The 15,989-nt window shown below is 37.8% G+C and overlaps 2 protein-coding genes across 4 annotated transcripts; one reads left to right on the top strand and one right to left on the bottom strand.

Moving 5' to 3' along the window:
- Positions 1-805: 805 nt before the first annotated feature.
- LOC107036336 (ADP-dependent glucokinase) lies at positions 806-5,869 on the top strand. The gene is made up of 4 exons (XM_015254260.1): positions 806-1,208; positions 2,860-3,284; positions 3,703-4,151; positions 4,794-5,869. The coding sequence occupies exons 1-4, from the start codon at positions 880-882 to the stop codon at positions 5,034-5,036; spliced, it is 1,446 nt and encodes a 481-aa protein (XP_015109746.1). The 5' UTR covers positions 806-879; the 3' UTR covers positions 5,037-5,869.
- A 772-nt stretch (positions 5,870-6,641) lies between these two features.
- On the bottom strand, positions 6,642-15,341 carry LOC107036335 (zinc finger matrin-type protein CG9776). Of its 3 annotated transcripts, none has more exons than XM_015254257.1 (9): positions 15,225-15,341; positions 14,534-14,861; positions 13,104-13,238; positions 12,570-12,732; positions 11,845-12,023; positions 11,386-11,775; positions 10,733-10,838; positions 9,720-9,838; positions 6,642-8,838 (listed from the first exon to the last, which is right to left on the bottom strand). In XM_015254257.1, the coding sequence occupies exons 2-9, from the start codon at positions 14,822-14,824 to the stop codon at positions 6,832-6,834; spliced, it is 3,390 nt and encodes a 1,129-aa protein (XP_015109743.1). In that variant the 5' UTR covers positions 14,825-14,861; positions 15,225-15,341; the 3' UTR covers positions 6,642-6,831. The 3 variants fall into 3 exon arrangements, with proteins under 3 accessions (XP_015109743.1, XP_015109744.1, XP_015109745.1); XM_015254258.1 differs by having other exon boundaries at positions 11,845-12,014; XM_015254259.1 differs by lacking the exons at positions 14,534-14,861; positions 15,225-15,341 and having other exon boundaries at positions 12,792-13,195.
- Between the last annotated feature and the right edge of the window lie 648 nt (positions 15,342-15,989).

Raw genomic sequence — 15,989 nt, 5'->3', positions numbered from 1 at the left:
TCTTGCTGCCTAGTAGGTTTTACTAATTTGGAGAAGTGTGTTTATGTCATAGAGGTATCTAAGCGAAATTTTTTGTCGAGTACTGGATTATTCGAAGATCAAACGAACTTTCGTTGTGATATAAAATAAGGAACCAAATTTAATTGATGACCGAATAATTGCTCCACAAATATGTTGCAATGCTGCCTAAAACCACTGCAATGTAGATTATAAGCAAGTCATTCCGGCATTACACTCCTGTTTTAATTCTTCATCTTGAATTATCGTCTTGCATGATATTTTTCAATTATCGCAAATGAAGATAGAATGAGGAAGATTGGACACGTTTTCTTTTTACCTCGAAACATAAAGAATTCAAAACGAGTTATGGACAATTAATCCTTCTCATTATTTTTCAAATTGTGATATACAATAAAGAACCAAATTCACTTGACCGAATAATTGCTCCACAAATATGTTGCAATGCTGCCTAAAACCACTGCAATGTAGATTATAAGCAAGTCATTCCGGCATTACACTCCTGTTTTAATTCTTCATCTTGAATTATCGTCTTGCATGATATTTTTCAATTATCGCAAATGAAGATAGAATGAGGAAGATTGGACACGTCTTCTTTTTACCTCGAAACATAAAGAATTCAATGATAAAGAATTATGAGCAATTAATCCTTCTCATCATTTTTCAAAACAAAAAACCGTATACATGATTTTTAAAAAATCATTCGAAATGTTTAAGGCGTACTCACATGCTCAACTTGTCATGCGCGTCGCGCCTTCGTGACTCGTGGCACGTTCAGTTTTGACAGTATCACTTCAGTCGAGTTCGGTTGAGTTCAGTCCAGTTCAGTCCTCCCTCTAACAGCCCAACCTCGTAAAAACAATGTTGACAAGAAAATTGACGTGTGGAACATTTTTAACAGTCATCGTAGTGCTAGTGGCTATTTACTTCAGAAGTCAGGATGAGGAGCTCCGGAATAGGTTGAGAGCAGTCCTCCATGGGCTTGAAAAACTCGAGACGAAGCATGGAATGTCAGCGAGACCGAGGGTTGCCATAGGTTACGGCGCCTGCACTGATATATTCATTGACACCAAGTATTTACTCCATTATTCCCCAAAAGTTGGGGAACCAAAGCATTTCGATGAGATTAGTAATGAGGAGGAGTTACTCAAGAGCTTTGCGTATTACTTTAGACATGGCGCTGCTGCCGAGTGAGTAGAGACAATTTTTACTTATTATTTACACCAATTTGATCAATTTATCGTTTTTGAACAATTTGTTTAATCAAAACTTGACCTATTTTCTTAAATAAACAAGTAATTGAATCGTTTTAATGGATTTTTTAATAATGGTTAAAGTAAAGGAAACTTTGTCAAGTTATTTTTTACTCTTAGTGAATCCATTCAATGAACTCAGTCATTTTTTTCTGAGGAAGTAACACATGGGGAAGAAATAAATGGAAAACTAGTGCGTTTTCTAAACAATTGAATTCCTATTAGAACTTTGAGAATTCTATTTTTTTAAATATTTGTTTATTGCCATGATTTGATTGAAAAATATGCACCTTTGCCGTGCCTTTTTGTTATGGATATCGTAAAGTATCAGTCTATTCAACAATAAATAACAGCCTATTAAATCAATTCGGGTTAAGAACGAAGAGAAAAAAAATGCGGTTGAGAGAAAAATAACAAATTTGCAACATAATTTTTTTTTATTGAAATCAGTATATTTCATTCCGCTCAGATTTTTTCTGTGATAATTTTTGGGCACAAATTTCCCAAGCTTTTCCGTGGATTTAATTATGAGAAGCAAATAAAACTACAGCGTAAAAAACATGGAAAATTTACACTCCAAAATTTCTATATGAAAATCAAAACCTATTGATTTTTTCCTACCAAATATCTATAACAGAATTTGCGCAAAAACCTAGAGAATTTTTTAATCGAATTTTACCAGAACTTCGATGGAATTCTTATAGAAATCTAATAGTCATTTGCATGTTGATTTTTCCATGTACTCACTCCCGTTCAGATTTTTTCTGAGAATTTTTTGCCACGAATTTTCAAATTTTCCCTGGATTTCTAAAAACTTGAAAAAATTACACTCAAAAATTTCTATTTAAAAATTAAAACTTATTTATTTTCTCGTACCAATTATCTCCGATGGAATTGACGCTAAAACCTTACAGAATTATTTAATCGAAGTTTAACAATATTGCAATGAAATTCCTATAGAAATCTAATAGCCATTTGAATGTTGATTTTTCTTTGTATTCACTCCCGTTCAGATTTTTTCTGAGAATTTTTTGCCACGAATTTTCAAATTTTCCCTGGATTTCTAAAAACTTGAAAAAATTACACTCAAAAATTTCCATTTAAAAATTAAAACCTATTTATTTTCTCGTACCAATTATCTCCGATGGAATTGACGCTAAAACCTTATAGAATTATTTAATCGAAGTTTAACAGAATTGCAATGAAATTCCTATAGAAATCTAATAGTCATTTGCATGTTGATTTTTCTTTGTACTCACTCCCGTTCAGATTTTTTCTGAGAATTTTTTGCCACGAATTTTCAAATTTCCCTTTGATGTCTAAAAACTTGAAAAAATTACACTTAAGAATTTCTATAGAAAAATAAAAACCTATTGATTTTTTTCTACCAAATATCTCCGATAGAATTGACCCAAAAACCTTATAGAATTATTTAATCAAAGTTTAACAGAACTCCAATAGAATTCTTATAGAAATCTAATACCAATCCATAGAATTTCTTGAAGAGAGCGTCTTCATATTAAATTTTGTCATAAGTTTCGTCGATTCACAAGATCGCGTTATCACATGAAAACCAACTTTTCCCCAGACGCTACATGACCGATGCGAATTTATTCGACAAGCTGGTGGAAAGGGCCAAGTCATTTCCGTCCTCATACTCCGCCATCGGTGGTAATGCCCCGGTGATGGCGATGAGGTTCAGCAAAGAGGGCTGTGACGTTCTATTAGCCGCTAAAATGACCCGATCCCTAAAGCTGATGATTCCCGAGGGAATCGAGGTCGTTGGGGGTGAGGTAGAGCGCGATGACGTGCATTTAATTCTTGAGTACAAGTATGGGGAGGTCTGGGGACCTTTCACGAGCTCACGGGCCAATAGGTACATTCTGCATAATGACGCGAATAATCCTATGATCAGTTCCCTCGAGGATTTCGATGAACTTTTGCCGGAGTTCCGACCGGATCTGTTCGTTGTCAGTGGACTGCAGATGATGGATAATTATTCGTTTGAAAAGGGTAAACATTCCTTTTAAATGTCAGTTTATTTTAACTGAGCGAGGCTAGATAATTCAACGGTATTCATTATTCACTATTTTATTTTTACTTTACTATTCAATTCTATTCATTTAGTTTTTATTTAACACAATGAAAAATTAAATAGTCTTGGCTATTCAATTTCCCTGTTTCAATTATTATAAAAACTAAATATTCAGATTACATTTATTTCGTTTGTTATACCTAAAAAATTATTGCTTAATGCCTTCGTCATGTTCCCTGTTTTTATTTCTATTAAATATTATCATGATTTGGAGACTCTTGTCTGCCTTTATGCTCAAATATTCTATCAATAAAAAAAACTATTTAATGCAGCTCTAATGCCAAAGAATAATTGCCACGAAATGAAAAAAATCTAACCGATTTCGTTTTTGATCAGGCGTTCGTTCTCAAAGACTGAATAAAATAAAACACCAAATGATAAAGCAACTTCCATCCACAAAAATACACTTCGAGATGGCCTCATTCGTGGAGAAGAGTTTGATGGTAGAACTACAGGACATGGTGATTCCGTACGCCGATAGTTTAGGAATGAATGAGCAAGAGGTTGCCAATTTGTACAATTCCATGTTTTATGGAAATGTTTCACTCGTGGCTGACTCGACTCCCCGGGTTGCCACCATCCTCGATTACATGAGGGTTTTGTTTAAATTAATAAGGCAGAGGGGAGAGGGGATTGCAAATGCCAGAGAGCTGACTAGGATTCATGTGCACACGTTGGCTTATCAGGCTATTCTGACGGTTAAGAACTCAGCCTGGAAGAATACTATGGCTGCTGCTGCTAAGGCTTCTCTCGTGGCTCATCGTCACGTGTGCGGGACTAGTACTGTAAGTACGAGGAGACATTTCCATTCCAATGTTTTCGGCAATTATTTATTCGTCACGTGCACTTGTTTTGCCAATACGTGAGGATAAATATGTCTTGATATTTTTCTCTGGGAGAAAACGAAAGAACAATGATTCGAATTCCATTCTATCGTATCATTATTTAATTTATTGAAAAGAAGAATAATGATTATTATTCATTAATACACGGACGAATTATTTCGTAGAAAAACCTAGCGAATTCGGTAGAAAATTTTACTGAACTTCTATTGAAAAATTCCAGTTTTATTGCGCACTTTCTCCGTACAAAATATTCCATAGAAACTATCTTCTAGAAAAAATGAGTAAAATTTCGTATTTCTACACAACAGAAAAACATTTCTCTATTAAGACACTCAATTTTTCGTCTATTCTCATTTTTAAAAAATGGAACAAAAAAATTGGAATCGAGGAATTTTTCTAGAAAATATTTCAATAAGTTGCCGATAAAAATGGAATTCTATTGATTTTTTCCATAGAATATTTTCCATTGGAGATTTATATTGAAGAAAAAATGGGCAGATGAGTTGCGAATTTTTCGCTGGTTTTTAAATCGTTCTGTAATTTTTTTGGTACGTGTAAAACAAGAATATATATCATCTCCAGATTGACGTCGCCAAAGCGACTCTGATAATGGACGACAGTTTCTCCACCTCGAAAGTATCTGGCACTAGAATACCAATGAACACCGAGAAACCAGTTTCCTGCTGGGACGAAGTCATAAAAATGAGCAATCGTGATATTGCAGTTGAAGTGTGCGTAGCACCGGTTCTAGTATGTACCGAGGCTAGTCAGACCGCTGGGGGTGGCGACAACATCTCCAGCGCTGGACTGGTTCTGCAGATTTGAAGTTGAATATTCTCGAGAGAGAGAGAGAGCGAGAGCAAAAGCCAGAGAAGAACCATGAATTTCTATATCTATCGTTATACGTCAATTTTAATAATCTCCCGTGTTGTGTTAAGTTTGGTGAACGTTGTTATTTCCAATTGTAATATTAATCTTGCATTCCTACATTACCAAAATCTTACGAAAGAATTGAGTAGTGGATCATTCCAATGTATGAATTTACATTTCGATTTTTAAAAGAGAATTGGTTCTGAAAAATTCAATTCCATCTTGTTAAGTAGTAGGTTTTACCAGTTTGGAGAAGTGTGTTTGTGCCATAGAGTTCGTATTCTCATGATATTTATGGGAAATTTTTTATCGAGCGCTGGATTAATCGAAGATCAAACGAACTTTCATTGTGATATAAAATAAGGAACCAAATTCAATTGAACGAATAACTGCTGCACAATTATGTGGCAATGCTGCCTAAAAACACTGCAATATAGATGATAAATGAGGCATTCCGGTATTACACTCCTGTTTTAATTTTTCATGTTGAATTTTTGTCTTGCATGACATTTTTTCATTATCGCAAATGGCGATAGAATGAGAAACACTGGATACGTTCTCGTTTTACTTCGAAAGGTAAAGAATACACGACAATTTGTTGTCATTATTTTCCGGAGTAAAAAGAAAAAATTGCAAAACCCAATTTTAAAGGGAAATTCATGCTTTTAATACAATGACCTAATCAAAGAAACGAACTTGCCTAGAAATTAACGAATGCAGTATATCAACATTTTATAAAACGATCGAACCGAGAGAAATGGACCGTCAATAAAGCAGTATACAACAGCCTTCCTCTTGCATCGACTCTCTTTATTACCTTTATTGCCAGGCAGTGACCTTACGTCGGTCAGTTTTATTCGTTTAAAGAAGTGTATTTGTGTCACAGATTTCGTGTTCTCATGATATTCATCAGAAACAAACGAACTTTCCTTGTGATATGAAATAAGAAACCAAATTAAATTAATGAAAAAATAATTGTTACATTATGTGGCAATGCTGCCGAAAAAACTGCAATGTAAATAATGAATGAGTCATTCCGGTATTGCACTCCTGTTTTAATTTTTCACGTTGAATTATTTTCTTGCATGGTGATTTTTCATTATCGCAAATGGAGATAAAATGAGAAACATGGGACACGTTTTTGTTTTACTTCGAAAGATAAAGAATGCAAAACAATTTCATTATTTTTCGTCATTATTTATTTATTCTTACGTTGTGTCATTATTTTTCGAAGTGAAAACATTTTCAGTCTCCAATATCTTCCAAAACATCTCATGCAAAACCCAATTAAAATAGATTCAAGTGCTTTCGATACAAGTGCGAGTGATATAATCCCACGAGCCAAAAAAAAACATTTCCTATGAGTATCGAACGATATTTTTCATCACAATGTGTGAAAAGTGTGAAATTTCACTTTACGCACAATTGATGAAAGAAACTCCTGCTTTTAACACAATGACGTAATAAAAAAAACGAACTGGCCAAAAATTTAACGAATGCACGATATCAGCATCTTTAACCCCCCCAAAAAGGCCCTTCAATAAACCAATAAACAACAGCCCTCTTGCATCGACACTCTTTATTACCTACAGTTATCCTCCAGAGTAAACACTAAAATGTAACAAATAAAAACTTTCCTCGCGAACAGAGACACCTCACAAGATAAAACCATAAATTTCACCTTGAAAATCAATGACCACGTAAAAACTATTTCACAAGACCCCCCTCCCGCCCACATTCAAAGTATTAATTACAGAATAGTATCACCCTCGTCAATACCGAGCATTCTGAGATCATCGGGTCCAGGTTGTCCATCGGGTTCGACATCAGCTTGAGTTATCTCGGGTGGTGGTTGATCCATGTACTCCGGCCCATACCCAACACACCCCAGCATACTGTCATACATGGATCCATACATGACATTATGCTCAACCTGACTGTCGTCCTTGGCGTCCGCATTGTCCTTCGGGAAAATGATGTTGAGAGCTTCTTGCAGGTCTTCAGGTAGTGGTTGACTGGGATCAGCAGCGGTTTTCCCGACCTCCGGTGTCTCCACAGCGTCAGGATGAACGTTCTCCACCGTGGGCATGGCCATGGGTGCGTAGGGGGTCTGAACAGGTGGAGGATGAGAATAGGCAACAGTTGGAGGTCTCACTGAAAATCTCGGAGCGTTCTGGGCGAAATGCGAGGGATTCGTTGGGATGAAAGGGGGTGGTTGTGTCGTGCTGAAGACAACAGGAGTCGTCACATCATTCTGTCCAGCTGCAAACGCCTTCTCAACATGCGCTAGCCCACTGCCCTTCGAATTCTCCACAATGCTCTCCTCAATTATCGTCTCCTCAGACTGATCCTCGATCTCCATATCAACGACTTGCGTCACAACAGACGCTGAATTCTTCGGCGCTGACGAGGTATTCAACACCGGTGGCGGTGGAGCCACCAGAATCTTCATGGGCTGACTCTTCGCAGGAATGTTATTAAGCGCAACAGGTGTTGCCAATTTTGTAATGTGCACCACACCAGGTGGATTTATTATCTCAGAAGGCACCTGCGGTGTGTCCTCGAATTTACTCTGCACGTAAGGCAACGGTGCAATGTCTCTCTCCATCGTCTTCACCTCCTCGTTCTTTTTTTTAAAGAGTGGTAGTCTACCAATGAAAGGGAGCTTGCCCTTGCTTGGCGCTGGCGCTGGGGTTTTTTTTAAAGGCGCCGAGCTTTTTTTTTGTTTAGCCGATTCGTTGGTTTTCTTCTCAAATTTTGACTCCTCAGTGGACTCCTCGTCCCTCCTCTCTTTGTACTTGTCGTAGTTGCGTTTTGGGCTCTCTCGCCAGTTTCTCTCTCGTCTCGGACTGTCGTCACCTCGTCTCTCCTTTCTTCTGTCGTCGTAGTAGTCACGATCTCTGTCTCGGCGTCTGTCGTATCTGTCGTACCGGCTGTGGTACTTGTCATCGCGTCTGTCGTATTTTCTGTCACGGTCGTCTCGGTAACGGTCGCGCTCTCGCTCCTCTTCCTTTTCGGGTTTCTCTGGGGGTTTTACAGACATGTTCACCTGCTGTTTCGTCCAAAACCCCATGTGGGGCTTCGGCATGTCCTCGGATTTTTGAATGTCCGTGGACTTTGGGGTCTTTTCCTCGTCTTTTTTTATCCAGAAGGGCTTCGGCGGCTCTTTTGGGCCCCAAGCCTCCAGGGGAGGCTCTGGCTTCGTGGGGTAGGTCTTCTCGGGCTCGACTTCCGGCGTCGGCTGCTCTTGGATCGTGCGTCGTTCGTTCTTCTGCTTCATCTCCTCCTCTTGCTTTGCTTTCAGTTTTTCGCGGATTGAGTTCAGGAGCTGGCGGTCGTCGTTCTCCTGGGAGTGACTGTCCGATTTACTCTGGGGAACGTGACTCCAGTGGCCCTTCAGCTTGATCCCGTGGTAGTCTATCTCCTCGTTGAGAATTGCCTGGGTCGATGCCTTCATCTTGTTTCGCATTGCCACGCGAATGCTCTTGGACATGTCTTGGTCAGAGTCGCTTTCTGTGTTCTCGGAGTCACTTGAACTTTCGCTGTTGCTACTTTTGTTTTTTCGCTTTCGGGATTTTTTTTTATTCTTCTTGGACTTTTTCGATTTCTTGGGCTTCGGCGGCGGCAGCGGCGGGGGCTCGTCCTCCTTTTGCTTTTGGAGCTCGAGCTGCATCTGCTTCTGGCGCTCGTCCGAAAAGGCCTTCTCACGGTCCGCCATCCAGTCTGTCTCCCAGTGAGGACTTTGCTCGACGAATCGCTGGAATTTGACGAGATTATTGGTTTTGTTTCTGCGGAATTTTATTTTTGGGACTTTTTCTTTTGCTACAGGGAGGAGTAAAATTCTACTGGACTATGGGGATTTAATATTTCAGGTTTATTTCAGATTTATATTCATTTCACAGCCATATTTGATTTTTAGTCGAGTTTTTCTTAATCGCTTATTGGAAGTTCAGGAGTTTTTTTGGCTGGAAAATATGCGAATTCTGAGAGAATTCAATTAAAGTTCTCTATTCATTTGACACATACATATTTCATTTTTAATTGATTTTTTCTTAATCGTTTATTGGAAGTTCAGGAGATTTTTTGCTGGAAAATATGCGAATTCTGAGAGAATTCAATGAAAGTTCTCTATTCATTTGACATATGTATTTGACATATATGTCAAATGTATTAGAAAACATTTTAAAACTCTGAAAAAAATTGGCAAGTTTACTTTTGGAGGAAAATTGATGCAATAATTTAAAAATTGCAATTTTTGAAAATTACGAACATTTTCTACAAATAATTCATAAACAATAATTTTCCGCCCTAAAAATCATTTGTTCGGAATCGTAAACAATTTATTCATATTCAGAATTTTCCCAGAAATCGATTTTATGCCTAAAAAAATGAGGTTTCCAAAGTTTAAACAATTTCAATTATTTATTTCTGAACGAATACTAAAAAAATAATAATTCTGTGCTAAATGGAATTTTAATGACGCTGAATATTCACGATTTTCTTCGAATTTTTTCTCACGCAATTTAATTAACAATTTTGATGATTGGAAATGGTTGAATCTATAGTGTGGTCTGTACCAAACTGTAAAAGATACTTGGCTATCCTTAACCCCCGCGAAAAATGGATTTCCCTACTCACCGAATAATTCTCCGAATGTCGTTTCGACTTCAAGTGAAGACTGGCGCAGTGAAGATCGCCGATCCACGAGTCACAGAGTTTGCAATACCAGGCTGTTGCAGCACTGAAGAATTGCAGTCCTATAATCAAATATAAAATAACATGAGTGAAATTTATGTGCTGTCATTAACGTCATAAACTTTCATAAGTTCATAAAGAATGACCTTGTGCTCAGCCTCGAAACACTCAAGTCACTGAAAAACAAAGATAGATACGTTAAAGGGATGATTTTTCAGATTATTTATCGTTTCTTTTTCGTTGAGTATCAAAATACTGAGTTTCTTCCGTCCACGTGCGACGCCAGATGACACCCTGAAAGGGGAGAGGGTTTTCTCGCTCACTTTATTCAACTACATGAACATTTACAATCAGGTACATGACTAATTACAAGTATTTTAGAGTGACAACGCCCAGTAATCGACTGTAGTTGTTGTTGGCAATAGTTTTAGTCTTTCACACGATGAAATAATCATTTTACAATAAAATTTGGTACTTTACACTCTTAAAATCTATCGCTGGAACTGCGCACATGGCACCTCATGTACTTTGTTCAACACTTTACGTTTTTTTAAATAAAAAATTGCACAATAATATTTCCACTGCACTAGTCTTCACTCAATCTCGATTTTCAACTGAAAAAATGTGATATTTCACTGGGACGATAGATATGGATCGTATATTGGTTATTGATGAGGATGTGTCCTGTGCAGATGCAGATCCGTTCACTGTTCTCTCTGATTTTTCATGGAGATATTGCTCAAAACTTAACCTACTCCAATAATCATTCAGGAAAGAACGTGGTATTCTACAGTTGTTCATGAGAGTTCGATTGGAGGGATTTTTGAGCAATACCGAACAAAAATCATCACTTGCTTTTTCTCTTCAATACATACCGGTAAAACAACAGTGTATCAGTGCACAAGCTACGGAATTGTATGCTAATTAGTAAATGTCCATTGAAAGTATGATCGTACCTTTGATTGGTGTCCTTTTAGTAGGCAGGCCAGGGTAATACGGCACTTCCCTTTCAGTTCCCTCTCCATTCTTCTCATGCCATGGCATATCGACGATCTTACGCTCCTTAAATGTGAAGAAAATAACCACAATAATTATTAACGAACGTTTCATGCTGTTTAATTTATGAATTCATTATTAATTTTTTTATTTATGTTTTTTCAGCATATTTCAAATACTTTTTACGATTTCATATGGACTAATTACTTTTTTCATTCTCTTTTTCTATGAAATTGATGATAAAATTTTTGAATATGAACAATTTTTTTTTTAAGTCAAGGCAGTTTATTTATGAAACAAAAGCCATCTTCTAATTCTTTCATGGATTTAACTCAAAAAATAGATTTTTTTCAGATTTGATAAATGTTCCTTGATTCAAGAATTCCAGGCAGATGTTTTCTTAATTAAAGCATTTTTCCTTGTTTGAACTTCCGAAACCTTTTTTTTAGGCATGAAAGGCATGTTTTTTCTCAGTGTATCATCATTAACGAAAACCCCTTTCGTGTAATTCCAGGCAGTTTTTCTCTAATCAAAAATATTTCATCCTCCCCCTCAATAAATCGATTCCAAAGAATCGATTTCAAAGAAATTGAACCATCAAAGTTATGCTTACCAAACAGGTTTCCTTGTGTTCAGCCGAATGGAGATGATTCAAATACTCCTTGGCTGTCTTTGGAAAAATATCGCAGATCTTGCACCAATGCATTTCAGGATCATAGTGAACAAAATTATACATGGGTTTAGAATCCTCCTCGACATTCCTCGTCATTTTTCTGTCCCTATCATTCTTGATTTCTTTCTCATTCTCCGAAGCCGATGATTTCTCAGGTGTATCCGGTGGATTGGCCTTTGGGAAATCCTCTTTGGGACTGCGAGACAGTTTTTTCGGTGCCTCAACCTTGAATTTCGTTTTGAGATCGTCAACAGTCGCCTCATCCCCGATTATCCCAGTCAACATGTCGATCACGTTGTGAATCGATCTCATTTTATTCTGAATCTCCACCTGCGATCAACAGAGAAAGTTTTTAAAAAATCATTCGTCATTGAATGCAGACGAGCTTGGGAAACTGACCTGCAGCTTTTGATTCTCCTTCACAATCCTGTTATTCTCACGTCCACTCTCTTTTCCAATCTCATCGCACTGCTGACGCAGAATTTCCAATTCCCTTTGGAGAGTCGTCGATTTCTTCACATAACCGTCACGCTGCTTCACCAACGTCGCTCTCTGCTGCTTAACTTCAGCTTGAATAGCTTAATAAAGATGAAAATAATGAGAATAACCAGAGCTGGGTAAAACACTACTTGAACTAGTGATTAAAATATTCATAACTATTCGTCATCTCAATTTCATCGAATGTAATAAATGAACTGGTATTGTAATTATTTCATCCATAAGAATACTATTCGAAAAGAATAGTTGATTTCAATGAAATCGAAAAGCATCCAGTGTGTGAAACAAATTAATAAAAGAATAATGCTACTGAAAAGTTTAATTTTTTTTTAATAGAAAAACAATTTTAATCCTTAAAAATGAAGAAAAAAAAATTTTAACCCTTAATTTATGTATTAAATTTTTTCATAATGTGCAAACAATTAAAGATTACTTCCAAGATATCACTAGAACAATAAAGATCATACGAAATTTTTCTCAATTTAATATGATTACAATACCATTTCATTTTTTATTTTGACAGAACGAATTAGCAAATGAATGACATCAACATGTGCACAAAAATAAAAGGAAGTACCCAGCTCTGAAAACACTAGAAATATCTACCTAAAAAATCATCAATTTACCTTCTTTCTTGACATCCTCAGGTCTTGGTACAGGTGCAGCAAGTCCTGGAGGTGCTGGCTCGACAGTTCTTGAAGTTTCGCTGGGTGGTGGGAGCGACGAAGAAGGCGCTGGCTGATTATTGTAACCCACCTGTCCCCCCTGCCAATTAGGGGGCGGATAATCCTATAATAAAAATGTTAAAATCAGAGATCCATGTTGTCACTCGAGTGAACAGTCCTTACCTTTCCGTACATTTCACCGGGGAATATCCAAAACAACAATTCATAACATCATGAAAATTACCCTCAGTAAATACTTACTGAGACACTCGAGCAATATTCAAATGCATAGTGTGTACATTTTAAAATTCAACTCGTCTGCACTATTTTATGGTGATCGATTGTTACCATACATCAAAGAAATATTGAAAAGAGCTTATGCTACGTGGCGTATACCCGGGAACATGAGTTTTATGGTCATGACGTCCTATTATCTGGTGCCACGTACATTGTAATTGTTCAAATAAACAGTGGTAAGTATTCTTTTGGACTTACACTACGGTAGCCAGCTGCCTGCTGATAGGCGTAGTCATATCCCTGGTTATAGGTGTAGTTATAATTTCCATAGGCTTGGTTGTAAGGTGGAATCGGCTGCGGCGGGGGCTGCGCTGGATTTGGGGGCGGCGGTGCCTTGAATAGGAACACGAATTTCATCAGATAGGGGTCACGACATGTGGAGATTTCGATTTTCTGGGTCATTCCACTGAGAAAACAAATTATTTTTGCCAAGTATTCTTTTACTTGAGAGAAGTATTTATTTTACCGTATTTCTCCAGTCGAGGTTAGTTGATTATGACCTTGAGTGAACTCTCTCGATAATTATCAATATTAAAAAATTAATCGACAGTTTTCTCTCTAGAAAATATGAAATTTAGGAAAAATGAATAATCATTGGAGGAGTTGATCCAAAGTCAAGTGCCTCTAGAGCGACATGATTGTCATAATTGAAATCTAATCAGGCCTGTGAATGACTCGATTGGAGAAATACGATTTGGAAAAAATGGAGGGTTCTCTCAAGTAAATTAATATTTGGCAAAAATAATTTTTTTTCTCAATTCGCGTACAACTTATTGCGTGGGAGAACTACATTTAGCTTTTATTTATCAGCTGGTGGATATGCTGAGACCGATGTGAATTATAATACCAAGAAATTGAATTCAAAAAGATTTTGAAAGTGTGAAATGCTTTTTATGCCAATTTCTAGTGAAATTTGCGTGATTTTCCGACACATATTCGATAGAAAACGGCCATAAATGTTGGTTTTTCTTATTCTTTCGAGATTTTTTGTGTACAAATTCTTAAACATGAGTTTGTCAATTGTTTCCTTGGGTTTTATCGTCTTCCCAAGAGCTCAATTTAATTAATCGAGTTCAGTTTCGACAATCACAAAGGGAAAGGATTAGACTTTCCAAGTGGAAAAAATTATCCCATTAAAAAAAGTAAAATCACTAATCAATTGTTGTCATAATAAATTGCATCAAAAAATCATTAACGCCAAAATGCTGAATTTTTCATCCACTCTTCATTACTTAGGGGAGGGTGGGGTAAAACGGACACTTTAGACTTTTTAAAAATTATTCATAACTCAAAAACAAATTGATCAATTGTGCTCAGTTCAGGCTCGTCACAAAGGGAATGAATTGTTCTTTGTATTGAAAAAAAAAATTATTAAATCTTATCAACATTTCAACCCCTCATTGACATTAAAGAAAAAGTCAAAAGTGTCCGTTTTACCCCAACCTCCCCTACTAATAAATTTCTTAATCAAGCTAAGCTCAGACCAATCCCAAAGCGAAAGAATTGGGCATTCCAAGTAAAAAAATTATCCCATTGAAGAAAATTCAAATCAACAATCAATGTCATCATAACCATTTCCCTAAAAAAATCCCTCATTCGAAAACGATAAAATCGACACATGAAATTACCTGATACTGATTATGAACCGGTGGAACATAGGCACTATTACCACTGGCTGTCGTAGTGGGTTGAGCAGTCGCCTGAGGATTGGATTTGTTCCAATCCTGAGACCTGGACTCCTTTCGCCTCCTCTCCCTGGAGCCAGACCTCCTCTCCCTCGACCTGGACCTTCTGTACCTCATCCTCCTGGGGGACGGCGATCTGTCCCTGTCGTACTTCCTCGATCTCCTTCGGTGTGAAGAGTCATCAGAGTCAGCACTGGGGCTCCGGGGCCCCTTCCTCCTGGTTTCCTGATCCATTTAGCACTCACCCGGACGCCTCGATGGGTGACAACCTCTGGAAATTATCAGTTAACTCTTGATATCGAGGCTTCCCGGGGTCTCCACGCACTGGGGGGATGGACTTGCCCCCTCGGAGGGACGAAAATCGATAGTCAACGTTTACAGGACTTGCGAAATTGCGTGAATGGACGGGGTAGAATGGACCGGTGAGGGCAGTGATGTGTTTACAAATGGGAAATTCACATTTGTGACCGACATGTGTCGAGCACAGGCGGCCATTGCTGCTATCACCGTACGACAAATGAATTATTCACCTCCCGTGTTAAATGCAATTCGCGGGGGGAATGCACGATCACTGGGGAGATTGGTGTCCGGCATATGGCGGTGGGAGTTATGCAGAATTCAGTGGTTTCATTACCCGATTAAAATAATTTGGAGAGGGTTGAGTACGTCGAGGTGTTTCTACTTCTCTACGATTTTTTTTCTCCGCTGTGGAAATTGTTTGGACCGGAAACTGACGGGAAAACAGTGGCATTCGCCGAGGGGCCGGATGTTACTTTGGAAATTCGCCTGGAGGGGGACTACAGCGACGGAAATGACGATTCTGGCGGGAGGCGAATGCATTGGTTTGAAGGAGGTTTGGTGCACGACAGTTTCGAGTGCGGGCAACAGGCACTTTTCATTTTTCATGTGGACACTTCATTTCAGTAGCGAGAAGTGGTAAACCGGTTTAAGTCGACTTATCTCCCAGTTGAGTTTTTGAGGAATATTTTCGAATCTAAGGGAGATAGCGAAATTTTCGTAAGTACATTTGTTGCAGCTCTCAATCGGCTCTACGAAAAAGATTATAACAAAACTTTTGCTATCTCTCACTGCGCTACTGATTTTTTTTGTGGGGGCATCCATTGCAATTCCTAAAACTTCTAGATTTTTATAAAAAAATTCGAGAAAATTCTCCGGTTTTTATAGAAAATTTGGGAAAATTTTCGGATTTTTCAGAACATTCCCACGATTTCCAGAAAATTCGACTCAGTTCGCGAGACACGGACACGTCGACGCGGCCGCAAATGAATAACAACCTAGACGTGTCATCAAGGATACCGCCGCTTAGGTTTTTTTAATGTTAATGAATAATTGAATTTTTGCGGAAGACGAATGATGTTTTTCTCTATATATAGTACAA

Source organism: Diachasma alloeum, unplaced genomic scaffold, assembly GCF_001412515.2.
Source record: "Diachasma alloeum isolate Michigan unplaced genomic scaffold, Dall2.0 Dall_scaffold_00208, whole genome shotgun sequence".
Classification (NCBI taxonomy): domain Eukaryota; kingdom Metazoa; phylum Arthropoda; class Insecta; order Hymenoptera; family Braconidae; genus Diachasma; species Diachasma alloeum.
This window is presented reverse-complemented; position numbering and strand designations above follow the sequence as displayed.